At 33.6% G+C, this 18,698-nt stretch overlaps 2 protein-coding genes across 5 annotated transcripts; both read right to left on the reverse strand.

Moving 5' to 3' along the window:
* Positions 1–307: 307 nt before the first annotated feature.
* Positions 308–1,682, reverse strand: LOC102617820 (peptidyl-prolyl cis-trans isomerase FKBP17-2, chloroplastic). Its single transcript, XM_006490696.4, has 3 exons — positions 1,041–1,682; positions 827–871; positions 308–726 (listed from the first exon to the last, which is right to left on the reverse strand). The coding sequence occupies exons 1-3, from the start codon at positions 1,415–1,417 to the stop codon at positions 372–374; spliced, it is 777 nt and encodes a 258-aa protein (XP_006490759.1). The 5' UTR covers positions 1,418–1,682; the 3' UTR covers positions 308–371.
* A 175-nt stretch (positions 1,683–1,857) lies between these two features.
* LOC102617147 (probable serine/threonine-protein kinase SIS8) lies at positions 1,858–14,176 on the reverse strand. 4 transcript variants are annotated; one of them, XM_006490693.4, is made up of 13 exons: positions 12,759–14,173; positions 11,601–12,038; positions 9,344–9,447; positions 7,680–8,941; positions 7,525–7,565; positions 6,614–6,682; positions 5,824–5,924; positions 5,257–5,335; positions 5,048–5,146; positions 4,872–4,940; positions 3,624–3,673; positions 3,365–3,541; positions 1,858–2,179 (listed from the first exon to the last, which is right to left on the reverse strand). In XM_006490693.4, exons 1-13 carry the CDS (start codon positions 13,242–13,244, stop codon positions 2,020–2,022), a joined length of 3,135 nt encoding a protein of 1,044 aa, XP_006490756.1. In that variant the 5' UTR covers positions 13,245–14,173; the 3' UTR covers positions 1,858–2,019. The 4 variants fall into 4 exon arrangements, with proteins under 4 accessions (XP_006490756.1, XP_024948179.1, XP_006490757.1 ...); XM_025092411.2 differs by having other exon boundaries at positions 11,601–12,057; positions 12,759–12,908; XM_006490694.4 differs by lacking the exon at positions 1,858–2,179 and adding an exon at positions 2,189–2,412 and having other exon boundaries at positions 12,759–14,176.
* Between the last annotated feature and the right edge of the window lie 4,522 nt (positions 14,177–18,698).

The raw sequence follows: 18,698 nt of genomic DNA on the forward strand, positions 1-18,698 counted from the left end.
AAAATCACTATTTAAATTAAAAATGATAAAACTTAATAATTTTCAATCAATTAAATCAATCAGATAATGATACATCATTTGCCACATTAGTTAAAATACCAACTAAATATCTCAACAAAGTAAATATAATATTATCGTTATTAAAATTGAATATTTCGATTATTTGCTTTGTTAAGCTTTTAAATTTTGTTCGATCTAAAATTAATTTTTTAGGTGTTCAAATTTTGTTTGGAGGTTTAGTTGAATGATTTTCAATAAATCAACAACGACTACAATGTCAATTACCCATAAAGTTATGACTCAAAGATAGGAAAAGGAAACCATGCATTAAATACAATTTCTTCAAGTAATGTTTCATTGGATATGGAATATCAAGCTGGTGCAATGGAAACTTTCTCAACTTCCACAATGTACTCAAGAGTTGCAAATGGAGGAATTTGCACCCCGTCACCTAAATCTGCACCATTCGCTCCAAATGCTAAATTTGGAGGAATAATAACTCTCCTTTTACCTCCTACCTTCATTGATCTCAACACATATTCAATGCCTTCACACATTCCCTTACCATAAGGCCTTGAACCCATTACTAGAGCCAATGGCTTCTTGTTTCCACCAAATGTATCAACAAAAACTTGCCCACTTCCTTCTACTTCTCCCCTCAAATCAATCACCACCAAGTCTCCTCTTCTTGGAGTGGCACCACCTCCCACTTTCAATTCGTAATATCTGTTTCAAATTATTATAAATGTAAATTTGTGATACAGTGATAAAAGCATGTGCATTTCAATTGATCACATGCAATACGAGAGGTTTGAATCAAATATACCTTATGCCATTAGGCAACACCACTTCCTCTTCCTTCTCCACATTTCTACATACAACAAAATATTTTTATCAATCAAAATTATGCTATCATAGTGTCTCACAAATATTATATATATATATATATATACACACACCTCAAGGTGCAAAGCAAAGGCTTTTAATCAGAAACAATGATATGACAGTTTAATGAAGCTGGCAGGAAGAGATGTGAGCACCTTGTACTTGCTTCTTGTTGAGAGACCTCAAGGCGGGTCTTTATTTGTTCTGAGATAACGCCAACAGCAAGAAAGCCTGCCCATGCAAGGCCTGCACCAAGTCCAAATCTCCTTGTTAAACTAGAAGCTATCCAATCTGTGCTTTCAACAGTGGCTGGTTTAGCACGCTTCTGCTGCTGCACCTTAGCAGCTGGTGCTGGCTGCTCAGATGAAGCAGTGCTTAGTTGTGGAGATGGGGTTGGAGATTGTGGTTGTGATGGTTGATTTGATGAAGATGGAGGGGGCGGTGGTGGTGGTGCTTGCTGTGATGAAGAGAACTGGTGAGTTGTTGTAATTGGGTGTGAGAGAAATGTTGGAGATCCAAAGAAAGTAGCCATCTTGTGTCTTATCAAGATATGTGACGAGATAAATGAAAATATCTTGCTCGAGTCAATGAGGGTTTTTGGTTCCCCACCTTATCCTTTATATGTGATCATCAAGTGCAAACTTGAAGAATGGTTCCCTTATCCACGATAACAGGTGAGAAATACTTGTACAACGAGCATTTTACTAGAAAAAGTGCTTTTGTTAGTAGTCTGGAATTGTAAACTACTTGTAGACATTTTGTAACTTAGGCACTATCCAGTTTTGACCCTCTAACATCCGGTTATCGCAGTATTATGATCTCAAGAGCACCACAGCAACAAAACAACATTGTGCAAAACATTGATTACAACAATTTCATTTGAACCCTTTTTTTTTTTTTTTTTTTTTTTTAATAACAAGCAAATGCACAAGACTAAGCATGCTTCAACAATTAAGGATACAAAATAGAATGGGAAATGTTAAAAAGAATCACAATCTCAACTGGAGTACATGTTGGGTTATCACCATCATCATCTATCAAACATTTTCCTGTCCCAACAGTACAGGACTTGCCTCTGTTTATAGGCAAACCAGTGAGCTGAGAATTAGTTTATAGCTGTAGACTCTTGCTCATTTAGCCTGTTGAGTCTGCCAAAAATTTTGATATCTGACCAGTCTCGCGGCCACTACTTACAGATGGCACCGGTCTGGGCACTTGTGAACTAGTTATTGGCTTCTGCAATGGCTTCAGAGCAGCCATGATCTCTGTAAATGTCGGTCTCATTTTTGGATCTCTACAATGTTAAAAAGATTATATATGTCAGTTCTGTCCATTAATACACCCTGATGGATTCAAATGTATCTACTACATTTACATTTTATACGCACTGAAATGACAACAATAAAATAAAACACAGATTTCTTCCCCAGAGTACATTTACAGCTGCCAGGCTCATCTAATATTTACATATATCAATATCAACGAGACGGTGACACACTGACGATCACTCACAGAAACTGAGGATGGCTGCAAGAGATAGAAACTTTCAAATACACAGTCTTAAAAAGAAACCACACCATCTTGCAGAAAAGTATTCCGGGAAATAATAATAAGCTTTACAACTAAATGTGGCAAGAATCGGTTCGAGCAGATATCATGATAGATCAATCAATTTGAAGAGAACAACAAGTATTTCAGATAAAGCAAATATAAAAGGACAGGATACAAAGGTAGCGATATTTTTTTAAGAGAATTTAAATGCGAGGCGAGTCATGGCTTCGCCACTCAAGTACAGTCCATATATATTCAAGATGAGTAGATTTTGTGAATATGTACCATAATTCACTGCATTTCTTGTTTATACCACCAAAACATAATCAATTTCTCAATACTACAATCTACCTTCCCTTTACGAATACACCTAAACAACTTCGAAATAAGCACTAGAACAATTTCTCACTGCACTTCTTGTTGAAACATTTTTTTATGGTCTGAATGTCTTCATTAACAAGAGGGTAACTTAGCCATCAGGTTAAAAAAATTTAATTTGAAATCAATTTAAGAAGGTAGCTTGATTTAATCTTGGGATTGGACTGTTCAGGAACAAATTTTGAGAACCCTTCATTATGACAGAAGTGATTCACTGAAGTTATGTAAAATAAATATAAGTGTAGCACGGAAAACTAAGTGGCAGAATAAATAACAGAAAAAGTAAAAACGAGGTAAAACAAACACATTTTATGAATTAAATCATATACTATCCAACAGATCATCAGCAACATGTTAATACCTAAAAGTTTGGTAATTACATTAATGGTGGCTACTAAGCAATATAAAGTATCAATGCCTACTCTAGTTTAAGTTAAGTCACCAAAAAGTATAGAGCTTTTGATTTTACGTATTATTGATAACAGTATAGGTACCTAATCAAGCACGTTAAGTATAAAGGCAACAAATAAACAACTGTAAATATACTCACGTCTGCCAGCACTTCCTAATTATATCTGCAACAGCAGGATCCAAATTGTCCGGTATGTCAAGACGACGGTGTTGAAATCCTACTGCACCAACAACTTGCATGGGGTTCATTCCCCCCCATGGTTGCTGCATCGTACAGAGCTCCCATAATATGACCCCAAAGCTATAAACATCGCACCTGCATTGCGTATTGATAAGATTATCACAAACAATGAGTAAACGATCTGATGAAAATAATGTTAAATAAGTGAAAGCCATACTTTTCATCGGAAGGTTCATTTCTGAGAACTTCCGGAGCCATCCACTCAGCCTGAAGAAAAGTATTACGACATGAACTTACTTTAATGCAGAGTAAAATGATAATTCGCAAGGGTGAACCATAATGCAAGTGATACATCAATACCCTCAACATTCACGACTTCATTACCCTACTAAATCAATCGCTTTCTTTCAGTAGTTCAATATAACAAAGTTGCAGGAGTACCTAAACCATCAATACTTGTGTTGGAACACATTGGATTATTTCAGATTGCCCCACCTATTAAACTCATAACATACATCAGAAAATTGAGTCCAAGGATCTCTACAGAAATACCCAATCCAAAATGGTTGTACAGTATTTTTATGTCTAAGATTATAATTCCCTTTAAAAGTGCCTAGAAAAGTTGATACTTTGTTCAGAATTTTATTTTCAAAAAAATAAAAAATAAAATAGCTATAATTTAGCATTCATGAATTCATACAGTTGCAAATCCAACGAGGAATTTCTTTCTGATATTGAAGAATGCCAAAAGAATATATCAATAAGGTCTTTCCCTCCGAAATTTGGCAATAGAACACACACAGATATAAACTGACAATTGTGCTTAAATTTAAAGTTATTAGACATATCAAAGCAATACCGTCATCTACCACTAAATGAACATGATTTTCAGATCCTACTTTTAAGATATCAACCATGGGCCAATAAGTAACAAACATAGAAGAAGTAATACATACATTCATATATGCTTGTACATCTCACTTGCCCTTAATAAGAATAGATTATTTTAAGATTAGTGAATTACAACCATCAAGGTCTATGAAAGATGCTTACTGAACATCTATCCCAACTGCGCTTTTCAAATTAAAAGATTTTTCATGTGGACTAGCAGGTACCTTCAGGCACCACATTGCAGGTAATGATTTTTTTGTCAAGCTATAAGCTTGGGTAAAAGTGACCTCAAAGGCCTGGGTAGCAATTGACAAAACAAAAACTTGGGAAAAGACAAAAAGAATGTAAAAGTGATCAATCTGGAAGACATAACAATTAGGGCCTAGTTATTGCCAAACAACGATCATAAGCAGTAATCATGTGTATCACACACACAATGGCAACATTATTTTGTTTCATTTAAGACAGAGCCATCAGAAACACCAAAGAAGACAGACCATAAAAAAAAAATTGAATAAAATTAGGGGAAAAAAAGAAGAAATAAATGTCCAGCCAGTTGTTTAGCTCAACTCACCGTCCCTGCAGTTGACCTTGAGGAAAGAAATGTGTTGTGCTTCATCCTTGATAACCCAAAATCGCATACCTAATTTACAGAAAAATGTGTAAAAGGAAAATTGCAGACAAAACTATATGCCAAACCAAATTAGGCATATGAGAGACTTTAGATGTGAAAAAGAGATAAAATAGAACCTTCACAACCCAGTTTTTATCAACTAGAAGATTTGGGGACTTCAGATCACGATGTACAATTACTGGGGTACAATTGTGTAAATAATTCATTCCCCGAGCCTGAAAGTAGAATTATTCAAAAGAGAAAAATTATTGTCAGCTAAGACACAAGAAAAGCACATTTATGCAGAAAGGTATGAAACCCTAAGGCAAGAATGACAGAATCATACAGCATCAAGGGCCATCCTCAAACGCCTTCTCTCATCTAGTTGATTGTTAGGCCGATGAAGTAACCTATACAAACTACCTCTGCAAACATAAATCAAGCTTTCCAATTAAAAATGAATAATAAAAAACCAAAAAGTCAATAATTATGAAAGAAACACGGGCACTGGGGCTTCTAACAGAATTTTGTACTTTCTGGTGAGAGATAAATTTGAGCAATTACGCTGGAAAATACCAAGTGCAAAAGGATCATTACAACTGACATAGTGAATATACAGCCCAAGAGAAAGATTTAATCCAACGATAAATGATTTGTTGTTTAAAGCACATTTACTAGTGCCTCTTTTGAAATCATCTCATTTACTGATAATGAATTAGATAATTTGGATATGCTTCAAGACTTAATATCTGCTAAATCTTCACCAAGGAAAACTAGTTGTGGTCAACTAGTAACTGGAGCATTATAAAAGCCCTGTAGGCCATGAATAAAATTCCAACACAGCAATCTCAGAAAATTATTTAATGAGGATTATAATAAAAAATGTAAAAAGAGGTAAGTTATGGAAACATACCGAGGAAGAAATTCTGTAACAATTGAAAGATTCGGAGGACGAGTTACAGCTCCCATAAAGAGAACAACATTGGGATGCCTAACCCTTTTCATGATTAGCACCTTAGAAGAAAATCAAAATATCAATTCATCAATGTCAATGCATACTCTGACTTACTCTTGGGCAACAACCACAGCAAGTGTTAGCATTTTGAATTCCAATGGGAGGCATAATGATTTCAAATTCCATTACTTAAACACAAATGTAATTTGAAAATGAATAGTAATAACCTTCCTCACTAGAAAAGAACTGCAGTATTTAGGGAATTGAAAATGAAGTAGATTGTGAGACTCCAAGTAGCTTGAAGCCAAATTCAATGTATCATTACTAAATACTAATAATATATTTTTGGCACACAAATTGGAGGTATGAGAATAAAGCAGAAGGTTAGGGCTCAACAAATTACTAAACAGCTACTTTCCAAGTCTTTTTGGCTAGAGGTTAACCAATTTTGGCTAGGGTTAACAAAGGAGAACAATGAATGCATCTGAGCTAAATACTAAGCTAAATCGACAGGTTTACATCTTGTGTAGTGTGAGAAATGTTAAATTATGTATCATGACATAATCATTAACCATGGGTTCTGAATCATGGACATGTCTGCTCCACTGATATCGTAATCAAATGCATATAAAATATGAGGTGATGGCATGACTAGTGACATCTGACAAAAGCCTATTCAGCTTTTGCAATTCAGGATTTTGAATTAGAGGATATGAGAGCAAGGGAAAGATTAAGGAGTAACTTGTACCTCACTTCTGAATTCTTCTAGTGATTCACCAAAAAAGTCTTGGTCTAGGAACCTCTTCACAGCAACTTCCTATAAGTAAACAGCAACTTAAGAAACATTAAAAGAATAGGGCTTATAATAAGTAAATTTGGGGGGTAAACTAAATTCTTCTACCAAAAAAAAAAAAAACTAATAATAATAGAAAAAACATACATTCTATAATATGTATTAACAAGACAAATATATTTGAGATTACATTATGAAATTCATAATAAAAAACTTGGTAATCATTTTTTTGGCCCAAAAGTTTTTATACTTGTTCCAAATGATACTGTATTTCTATTATAAAGAAGATGTGGCACAAAGAGTTTGGTTGGATAAAAGCATCACATGGCCCACAAAATAATTGTATTGACTTTTCAAGCAATCCCCTTATGCCACATCACTTTTGCACATTTCATCATTCAATTTTTCTTAAGGTATCCCATTCTTTGACCATATACCCGACATGCTAGAATCCCATTAGTTTTAAGATTTCTTTTCTTACAATATTAGAATTCTTAGGATGCGTAATACCAATTAGTTTCCATCTAGGTTTTGTATTTCTGTTTTTAAGCCCAGAATATTTTAGGAGCAAGAAATAAAAGCAGTCTTTTGAAAAACTGGAGGAAGATCCCCATGAAGAGATCAGCCCTTTGCGTCATATTGATTTTAGTTCAAAATCTCCCGGGAAAAAAAAAATTCTTTCATGCATAACACCAGCCAAATGGCTTATAATGAGCCATCTTGATTGGCTTTCTCATACAATACTTTTGTATAAAATTTCAGTGACTCTCAAAATAAAGCATAAAGACATTATCAGAACCATCATAGACATGAGATTGAACAAAAATAAAGGGTTAAAATTTTGGGTTCAGCTAATGAAAACTCACAGTTCCATGCCAGTCCCCACGATAGACCTCTCCATAAGATCCTGCAAACACAAAAAACGAACCAAAAGACAATAGTTATCTGAACATATCTGGAATCTAGATTATCTACAGACACAAAGTAATAGAAATACATAGTGTAATTCTCAAGTCAATACCAAGTCCGATACGCTCACCCAAGGTGATTTCTTCCCATGGAATCTCACACTCCGCAACATCATCTCCAACATCAGATTTTGAGCTATCATTACTGGCCGATCGATCTGATACTCTCTCACCTTCTGAATTAGCTCCCAAATAATTATGTTCCCGGCCTCCACTACCACTATCACGAGGTTCATAACCAGCAGAGTCTGCATCTCCATCACTCCGAATACTCAGCTCATACTGCTTACCAACAGCTGCAGTTGTCGCTACCATAGCTGCAGCAGTAGCAGTGGCGGCAGCTGCTACAGGAAGTTCAAGATTCGAGTCAGTGTTTGACTTTGCTACAGCAACTACCATTGAAGATGCAACCACAGCTGCTGCTGCTGCTGCGGCAGCAGCAGCAACAGGAACGTCTTTTCGGTATTTTATGGGTGTCGCTTCAGACTGTGGTGAAAGAGGCTGTCCGGCTGCTGCCATTACATCTGATTGACGACTTAAACCTAGATCTTCCTCAGGTTGATCAAAAGAAGTTGCCTTAGAAGGGGCTCTAGGACGAGGTAGAGGAGGCAAAAAACGAGCTGGACTTGGATCGTCTTGATTCTTTCTTTCTTGGGATCCAGTACCCTGCTTATTTTTATCCTGAGTTTCAGTTGGGGACCTGACCTCAACTGTTGATGCATCTAATTGCTCAGCGTAAATTTCAGTAAACAAGTTTGGAGGAGCTACTACACCACTTTCAAGCAATACATCATGAAGTTTTTGAGCTAATTGTGGATTCTCTTTTGCAGCATCAATCATATATTGTGAAACATCTTTCACTTTCATTCTATGAGCAGCAGGAGAGCTAACACCTTCAGTCCAGGAAGGAGATCTCGCATGTGCATGAGGATAATTAGGCTTGTTGGGAAGCTCTCGTACAAAGGCCTTCTCTCTATCGGAAGGATGTTTATTCTCTGGAAGCATCTTCAATTCTTCTTCACCTTCAGTCGTCCTGGTTAGATTGAAAAAGGCATTAGATTTTCCAGTTTCATTAGATTGACCTGCTACAGCAGCAGAGTTCCTGAACCTCGATCTCTTGTCACATGTCCCAAACTCAGAATGTTCTTCAAATGAGCTGCCAACACCGCTGCTGGATGATGCTGCATGAGACGAGTCAATGTCTCTGGACAAAGGACTGGCTGAATAGAAAGAGTCATCACATTCTACATGTGGTACAACTGCATCCGAAGGAATAAGTGTACCGGGATCTGCCATCAGATCAACAATGTACTCCCTGAAATTCACATTAACCTTCATCAATCATCTTTAAAAGAGGTCAACATTTTGCAACAGCAAACAAACAGTTCATAGCTATCATGGCTGCCATCATCTCAATTATGACGTTGTTAGGCCATTAGATTATAAAACAAAAAACGGAACCACATAGTAAATCTTAAGATATACAAAGCCCATTGGAGATTTATTGACTGCGAATCTCATATAATTTAAGTCAGAAAATCATAAAACACGCATTTTTTTTTAAAAAAAAAGGACCACGAATTTTCACTTGAGAAGAAATCAAAACATCCTACTCATATAAATGATAAATCATTTTAACTAGAGTGAATAACCTTATACATCCTAGTGTTCGTTCACATTGCAGAAACATTTAAGTTCAAATTGTAATAGCGATTACCTTCCATCATCAATCCTTACAAAGTTCATTGCCACATCATCACAACCTGTATATTGCTGTCCTTTCACCAATCGGCATGGGATCCCCACACTATCAGCCAAAACCTGCATAACCATGCAAACAAGTGGAAGATAGACAATTAATGAACTGGTGTTCACATTAAGGTGAACTTGATAAACAAGCGTTATAACTCAACATATCACTAACAAGGAAATAAAATGAGGAAGCTTTTTGTACCATTCAAAATATGATTTTTGAGGTCAAATTTAAGAGGTATAATTTAGCAACAAAATTCCATAGCCAATCAAATTTAACAATACAAGCCACAAGAGTATATACAAACTAGGAATTATACATGAGTCAGAAGAAAGAAAGAAGAATAAGTATGTCCACCAGCCAACTTTCTAATAACCCAAGTTATATTAGCATCACCTTCTGGGTAAGCCCACTAAGTCAGAACAGCGCAAAAACCAGAAAGCAGGAGAAATCCTAACTTCAATTTAAGTTAATTCCCTCTAACCAGGATAGCTTTTGAGTTTTGTCTTGGAAATCTTATTCGACAGTTGGATTAATCAAAACAATTTTTCATAACAATAGAAAAATGAATAAACAAAATTTGCTGACGGTTGGATTTATCAAAACAACTTTTCATGACAATAGAATAATGAATAAACAAAATTTGTTATGTGGTATACATATAACTTTATTATTTGACCAAAAAAATTCTAGGGTAAACCAATAATAATTAATCTCATGAAAAAGTTATGAAGGAAAGTTTTGTGTTAATATAAGAAATGCATTAAGTCCTTTCCTTATAAGAAACATTACAACAAATGCACCGAAGAAATATGTTCTAATTTACTTTCCAAATTAAGATAAACTTTTATGGAGTGGGTCCATGAGAAGAAACTGATCATGTGCACAGGTGATTTTCACTAAATTTACACTTGGCATATTAATCCACCTCTTCTATTGGTGTTGGTGGTGAGGAATCCCACATCTATTAACTATCCGTTGGACCTGTTGACATAACTGCTTAATAGGTTGCTTGATATAACTTCTCTATTGGCTAAAAGAGCCTTCTAATCCTTAAAAGCTCTTTATGAAAATTTAAATAAGTTTTCACATCTACCTAAAAAGCTCAAGTTTTGAACTTCTGTGAAAGCTATTTTTGAGACTTACTAAAAAGGAAAACAATAAAAAATACACTTTTTGTAATTATTTCACAAATCATACATAACTCTCTCAGAATCTTTAAGGTAATTACACAATTTTGTGAAAAAATGATTGATAACCTAGCAACTAATACCTAATTGTAAATGTCCTAATGGTATAAATTCTACTTCTAAGAGCTCCACTAGAAAAGCCATATAGAACAAAGCCTAAGCTTTTGAGTTGGTTTAGGTTGATTTCCTATAACAGGTAATTGTCATCCTATGATTTGCAGAATATTAGAGGCTTGCTGGAAATGGATGGACATGAACAAGTGCAAAGGAATTCACTTCCATAAAACAAGAAAAAGGAAAAATGATAAAATTATTATGGAGCTATTAATATTGTCAAGAAAATTGAACAAATTACTATTTTCATCACTGTTTCAACCTCACCAAGGAAACAAATATTCTGTCATAGTTGATTATAAGTTTCAAATCTAAACACATCTATAACCATGTTCCAGATCTACTACATTTTCAGGAGTTGTGTCAGAGTCATAACCAGCCCAGACAAATAGAAAACTTGGCTTGAAGTGCAAACTAGCCCAATTAGTGGTTGAACTAAGCTTACTCCTAGTGTCCGCTTCTACTTCAGTACGATGCCTCCTGGGAAGCTTTTATTCTATTCTCACTTCTATATAAATGCATGGCAGGTTTGAAAACAATTCACCCCTCTTCCATTCAGTGTCTACATCTGAGAATTTCTTCCTCCGAAAACAGAACTAGGTCCCTGATCTCATTTGATTGCAGAGGGTTTCATCAGTGGCAATCGTCAGCACACCTGACATTCACGCTTCCCAAGCCAATGAAGCACTAAATACCAATTCTGACCAATAGACTGACTTTAACAAATTGGAATTTGGATAGAAAACAGTCCCAATGTGTAGGTTCATCCATAATTAATACTTAACCAGGTCTTAATTCTGATAAATATAATGCATTAACCCTTTTTCAGTTCTAGTCTATTAGGTCAAAATTTCAAGCTTAAATAAATAGCTGGAGCTCCTTACCAGGAGAAAAATATAAAAAGGTGGAGCACATACCTTAAACAACAACGCTCGGTGACGAGCCAAACCAATTGTCAGGGAACCAAGTGGCAACACCATGCTACCAAGAGTTCCTTTCAAACTGTAACTAAGACTTCGTGATGCTCTTGACATGTTTTCAGGATCCCCAACTGGCCCACCCATGTAATCAGCTACTAAAACAGCAAGGTTTCGCACCAAGTCAATCCCCACAAAAGCTTGGGAATGCGATCTTGACTTGACGGCCACCTCAAGGACCTTTTGTTCAAGTTTCAACAAATTAGAATCAGCAGCCCTATTGACCAAAACTGCTTCCCACATGACACTACCTGAGACAGGTGTTCCTTGAAGATCAACAAGGGATGGCATTCTGTCTGAGGTGGACTCAGAAGGGATTCCATACAGATCGTAAAATCCATCCATGATCTTGTCATCATAACTAAGAGAATTGTAATTCTGTGAAGCAGGGACAAATCTACGATATGAGACAGGTTAGAAAGGAACAAACATGAAGCAAATAAATCTGAAGAAAAACTATGCCAAACATACAAGTGAACACTTTAGAGATCGTACATCGGATAGAACTCCAGCTTTTCAGAAGTAGACATATAAGTTAAAAATATTAATGAATAATTTACAACCCAACAGAAAATCAATTTTCCCAGTTGTTTCACTTTACTGTAATTATTCTAAAGTTCCTAAGGGAAAGACCAGTGGCCTTGTTCTAATTGAGGCATAAGGAGAAAAGACATTTATAGGCAAAAAAAGGAAAACAAACAAATAATTACAATACTTAGGAACATCATTTGCCAAGTGTGAGTGAAAATGTAGCATTTACTTGCTAGTTGATTTCAATGACAGTGATATGTGGTTATATTAATGATTAAAGCTGATTAATGAAAAGGAAGAGTAAGGGGACATGTGATTCCCAATCTTCACAATCGTGAAATGTCTTTAAATACTTGGTTAAGTAACACTGTATATATATATATATATATATATACTGATCAAACTGAAAATAATGGGCAGTGAAGTAAATCATTAGTCACAAGAAATTCTTTTTTTCATCTTTTCTGATAGAATCATAAGAAGTTCTAGCATAAATATCAAGATATAAAGTACAGTAAAACTTGAATCAATTACACCGGCGGATGAAGAGGCAAACGTCAAACTTACCCAGTATCTATAGGCAACAACTTCAGCTGGAGTGTTCTCTGGATCACAAGAACCCAAACTGATTTGCTTAACAGCCTCAATCTGAACAGCCTCAGGATCCTCCTTTGCACTCAACTCCAAAGCCATTTGTATTTGATACTCCTCTTCAACATCAGGATCCCTCGAGTTATTAGACTCTGAATCAAGGCGCTTAGTCTCTAAAGCAACATCTAAGCAAGAGACATTAACTGAATCAGCCGGTTCTGTTCTCTCAGCCGCCGCCCTTTTAACATTGGAAGAAGATGGTGGACTTGGACTCTTTCTATTTACAACTGAATTTAACCAATTTGAAAGACCTGAAGTTGGTTTATTAATATTAGGCTCAGGATTATGAAGGGAAGCTAATTCATTTGACTTACTATTATTATTCCCCCTTAAAGAAGTAGACCCTTCTGCATCATCTGATGGATTAGACATGATATGGAGCTTCTTGAGAAGATTCTTCATACTAATCCAATAAAGCTAATGAAGTGTATTGAATGCTAAAGAAATAAAAATCTGGCCATAAACATCTCCATTGTCTTGGACCAAGCATGAAATTCAATCTCAATCTCAGTCTCAATCTCAAATCAAAATCAGAAGAAGATAGAAAGTTGAAAGCAATCCAAAAGAGTCCTTTTTAGGCTTACCCAAGTGAGACCCCCCAAATCAACCATTTGAAGCAAACATATCCAGTAAAGCTCATCCAATATTAGAAAGTACCACCCAGATGATGCTTTGATTGAAAAATAATATAAACCACATCCACTTTACAAAGACTTACAAATCAAACACACAATAAAACAATTGCCAAGCTCATACTGCCAACCTCAAATATATCAGGATTGAAGCAAAGAAAAACAAAAGGATCTTTCTTAGGATAAAGAGTACATAGAAAAGAGAAAAAAGAGAGAGACGAAGAAAGGGCAAAGAGCAACAAGTGGGATAGCAAGTAGGACCTCAACGAAAACAAAGAATGACCCACTTGAGTTTAGAGACAGAAGGATTTCAAGGTCCCATAAAAAGATAAAACTGGTGGCAAAAACAACTCCAACAACCACCAACTTGCTCAATCTCTCTCTCTCTCTCTCTCTCTCTCTCTCTCTCTTCACTCACACTCTCTTTCTATCCAAAAAGTCCAAAAACGATGGTCCCTTTCTCTCTACAAAAACTATTAAACTAATGCTCTCTCGAAAGTCTTGGGGGGTCAACAAAAAATCACAAATAGTACCGAAGGATAAATGGGTGCATGAGTTGGAAGAAGAACAACTTGAAAAAGGAAAAAATGATCATTCTTTTGCAACTCTTCTTGCAAGTTTTTCCATGTGAATTTGTCACCTTCTTCTTCTTCTTCTTCTTCTTCTTCTTCTTCTTCTTCTTCTATGGTTTTCACTTCGAAGTCGTAAATATTTTAGGGTCATTTTCGCATACCTGTGATTTTCTACTTTGCTTGATAAATACTCGTAGCTCATGGTGAAAATTTTTATATTTTTTTAATGGGTAATTTTTAAAAACCACCCCTGAAATTTGGACTTGTTGTAAGTAGATAGCGAGAATCTGTTTATTTATAAAAAACTTCCTACCATCAGTTAACTTTAACATTGACCGTTAATTGACTGTGCAAAGACAACATTACCCTCAACAATAATTTGTAGACGGAAATAACTAAAAAAAAAATTAAAATTATTGGCGCGAAAAGCACAAACTCTATTTTTTGACAATTTTATCCTTGTCAATTCCAAAAATTTACAATATCATAGGTAAAGATTATAACTATTTCATTTTTAAATTTTTAATTTTATCTTTTTTGTAGAAACTTTAAGAAAATATCAATAATTTAAAGAGAATTTTTAAAATTTTTAATTTTATCTTTCTTGTAGGAACTTTAAGAAAATATCAATAATTTAAAGAGGGTAAAATAGCCAACAATTTTAATTTTTTTTAGTTATTTCTGTCTACAAATTATTATTAAGGATAATATTGTCTTTGCACAGTCAACTAACGGTCAATGTTCAAATTAACTGACGGTAGGGGATTTTTTACAAATAAATCAATTCTCACCATCTACTTGCAACAAACCCAAACCTCAGGGGAGGTTTTTAAAAATTACCCTTTTTTTAATATCTTCCAATGTTATATAATTACAGTTAAATTTCTACAGGTATTCTCTTAAATTAATTTTATAAAGTACAGTCTACAATTATCCTCACTAATTTTTACAAACCAGTTAAAAAGACAAAAAGAGCTAGGACTCCAATTTAGATGCATGACTACTATTGCTTATCTAATAATTATTTTTAAGTCATATTTATCAAATATTACTTAAGTTGTTTGTTCAATTTTTTAAGTCTGAAATTTTATTAATATCAGATTTTAAAAAAAATTTACTTATTTTTTAAACTTTTGTTTGATTTTCAAATATATGAAAAGAGAAAAAATAATCTTTTATAATTTTTATTTGAATGAAAAAATATTTGAATTATAAAAAAAATTATATTTCAAAAACATCTCTGTAAAATATATTTATTTCCTAAATTATAAAATTTAATCATTTTTTTTATTTTGATTTGTAAGAACATAAGTGTCACGTAACTATATTCAAGGTTTTTTTATATTTATAAAATAAAAATGATATCACTTATATTTAGATATTAAAAAAATTTTAGATATTCGTATTCAAATTTATTTAGATATAAAAAATTCAAACATATTTAAATTTTAAAAAAGAAAAAACAAAGGCTACCGAACTTTTATTTTACAGTTAATAGTTAGAGACAAAGAGTAAGGGCAGGGTACAACGAAACGAACTCTCTTGATCCCGATAAATCTAATTAAGCTTCTGGCCTTCAAAAATTTTGTGTCTAATATAGTTTAAATTTAAATGAAAATTTTCACTTGATCTAGCTTCGATTTCATAATGGTTACCAGCAAACAGTGTGTTTAGTTCATTGTCTTGCGCTTCTTCAGCATGTCGTGGAATTTTCATGTTTGAGTCAGTAGTTTACCACGGCTCTGGTTGGGATTTAGCTATTTAGTCTAATATTCCTCTAGCGATTTTATTATCAAAGGGAAAGAAAATATTGGTTTTTTTTTTTTTAATTTCTCAGTTTTTTTTTTCTTACAACCCGAAGATAGGTAAATGTGTCAGAATTAACGGGCATTTGGTCTAATAGGAGAAACATTGCACTTTAAATAGTGAGTGGGGTTCGAATCTCCATAAAAATTTTATGAGGGTTAATTTTAGTACTCCCTTAATTATCAATATAATTGAGTGGAGACAGTCTCTTCCTTACGAAATGTGAGTGTAGTAAGCTCGAATATTAGAGAAGATTTAAAATATTTAAATGAATATTTCAGTGTGTTAATATATGACGGTAGTCCAAATTATATAGTATCATTGTAAATATTTGTAAATATTAATTATAATATTTAATGTAAAGTCAGTAATATAAGTATAACAGACTTAAAAAAAAAAAAAGGTAAATGTGTCGGAAGGGAGTTATTTAAAGAGAATGCATTTCATCTGGACAAAATTGTTTATTAGACCACGTGCAGTTTCTTGTAGTGTGAAAAAGTTGCTACTTATAGACTCGCATGGGGTATTATACATTTTCATCTCTTTAATTTTACTTTTATCTAAAACTTGTATATATTTTAAATATGTCATAAGTTAATGTGAGAATTTTTATTCATCTCAAATGAAACCGGACGGAAAATTATTATGGAAAACGCATTTCTCTTAAAGATTTAGACAAACACTGCAAAAATAACCAAGTACGTAAGCTACTTGATTAATGGTGTGTATTTCGATTTCGGTTTGATTTTTTTGAAAAAACTTTACTAAACCAAAATTTTTCGCTTTGGTTTGGTTCGATTTTATTAGGGCTGCTTGTTAATAAATTTGTGAGTTTTTTTTTTTTTTGACTTTTCATTGTTGGGTCTAAATCTAAATTTTCAATTTAATTGTAATATTTTTAAAGTGACCTCTAATAATATTAATTTATTATTTATATATTAGAAGAGTGCTTTCTATTTTTTTAATTTTTTAATATTAAAAATTTTGAAAACCAAACTGAAGCAAATCAAATTTGTAAATCAAACCCAATCAAATTAATTGAAATCAATCTGAACGGAACAAAAAAACTGATCAGTTTCATTTCATATATTAAAACCAGAAGGTTACCACATTGAAAACAAGACCAAATCAAATCCGAAATTTTGATTCAGCTTTGGACAAACTGAATCATATGCCAAATCTACTAGCTCGAACGAAAGAGGCAAACCTTGACTTTGATATTAGAAGGAGCCGTCTCAATGCATTATCCAATAAAATCATAAGCATTTTACTTTTTCCCTTCACTATTAAGAAAATTTTTAAATAATAAACAACTTAAAAGATTATGGCTTAGATTATTAAAATCACAATAAAATTTAGAATAAAAAACAGTAAATCCATGTTCATATCACGATGTAGTATTGGTGAGTAAGAACTGCTTACAAACATGAAGATAAAATCAATCAGAAAGTCAAATTCAGATAATAAATGCTAGTTTTTTGTTTATTATATTTTCTACTAGACGAAGCATGGTTGTTTTTGTATGGACATCACTCCTTCACACAAAAAAGGATAAATTAAAAATATTTAAATTATTTCTTTTCGCAGAGCAATGGAAAAAGCTATTGAATTAACGAAACAAGTCGAAACAAAAGGAATTCAAGTACAAATTACAGGGCATCATGATTGAAAGAAATTGCACACGTCCAATGGATTAAAGAAGGTAGAGTTCCTCTACAAACCATTGGAGCTAAAATTGATTATTGTTTCAATTCGGTTCGAACTATATATGGGGTATTAGGAATCAAAATTTGATTTTTGCAGATGAAGAAAAAAAAAAAAAAAGAGTCTATGTGTCTTTAGAGACTCCCAATTAATAGAAATAAACCAAACAAAGAACAAGCTCTTTTGACGGTATCCTTAAGATACTATAGTCGAAGCCTTACGTCAATCAAACTTCATTATTATTAAACTAAAATTCCAAACAATTTTTCTTGAAATTATTCAATTTTTGTAAATTAAGTTTAGTGCTTTTATCCATATTCAAATCAGCATTTTTTAGAATTGAAGGAAAGTTGATGAAAATGATAACAATCTTAAAACATTAATGTGCTTTTGTTTCTTGTCTTATTACATGATGCCCTCTTTTTTTTTTTTAATTATATGAGATTAATGTTCATATTACAACTCATATTTAATGTGATTAGTATACTGATATTTACAATCAAATAATTAATGAGACTAATTTTACAAATCTTATATAGCACAACCCAGATTTTAACCATCTTTAATATTTAAGAAACGTCCACTTTACTCACATTTCAAATTGAGGAAGGAAATTAACCCCCTCAAGACATTGTGGGGGCTCGAACCCATGACCTCACAATTGTGAGGCTTGGGTAAGCCTAGTGGCTATTACATGATGCCCTATTGAGTAAGGAAGTTCGGATTGTTCTCAAGCCAACTAATTACCTCTTTTTTTAATATTAATATTAATTTTGGAGGCTTTAATTAAAAGTAGATAATGCACAACATTTTCTTCCAATTTTTTTCATCTTTCATTGTTATCCAAAAGGCAAAAGGAAAAAGAAAAAAGAAAAAAAGAGAGAAGAAGTTTTTGTCTGGAATTGGAATTAGGATTCTAGATGTGGAGAAGCCAGAACTAAGGGTGTGTTTGGTTGGAGGATTAACAGTGGGGATTTGACTCTTTTTAAAAAATTTTATCCTTATCTTATGTTTGGTGCTGTCAAGGGTATTAAGATTTAATTATCCTGGGCCCACAAGCTAATCTTAATTTTGCAAAGGAAATTATCCCAAGAGGGGTCATGGGATTAGTTAGTATTGGATTATATTGATAACTCAATTAA

The sequence above is a fragment of the Citrus sinensis genome, chromosome 1, assembly GCF_022201045.2.
Source record: "Citrus sinensis cultivar Valencia sweet orange chromosome 1, DVS_A1.0, whole genome shotgun sequence".
NCBI classification, from domain to species: domain Eukaryota; kingdom Viridiplantae; phylum Streptophyta; class Magnoliopsida; order Sapindales; family Rutaceae; genus Citrus; species Citrus sinensis.

What these genes read in the sequence shown, in the direction of transcription:
- LOC102617820 (XM_006490696.4), bottom strand. Translation starts at nt 1,417, where the DNA reads ATGGCTACTTTCTTTGGATCTCCAACATTTCTCTCACACCCAATTACA. An exon ending in CAACAAGAAGCAAGTACAAG is followed by an intron (nt 872 to 1,040) that starts GTGCTCACATCT and finishes TGTTGTATGTAG; the next exon opens with AAATGTGGAGAAGGAAGAGG. An exon ending in GTGTTGCCTAATGGCATAAG is followed by an intron (nt 727 to 826) that starts GTATATTTGATT and finishes AATTTGAAACAG; the next exon opens with ATATTACGAATTGAAAGTGG.
- LOC102617147 (XM_006490693.4), bottom strand. Translation starts at nt 13,244, where the DNA reads ATGAAGAATCTTCTCAAGAAGCTCCATATCATGTCTAATCCATCAGAT. An exon ending in TTGTTGCCTATAGATACTGG is followed by an intron (nt 12,039 to 12,758) that starts GTAAGTTTGACG and finishes CCTGCTTCACAG; the next exon opens with AATTACAATTCTCTTAGTTA. An exon ending in ATTAGGAAGTGCTGGCAGAC is followed by an intron (nt 2,180 to 3,364) that starts GTGAGTATATTT and finishes TTAACATTGTAG; the next exon opens with AGATCCAAAAATGAGACCGA.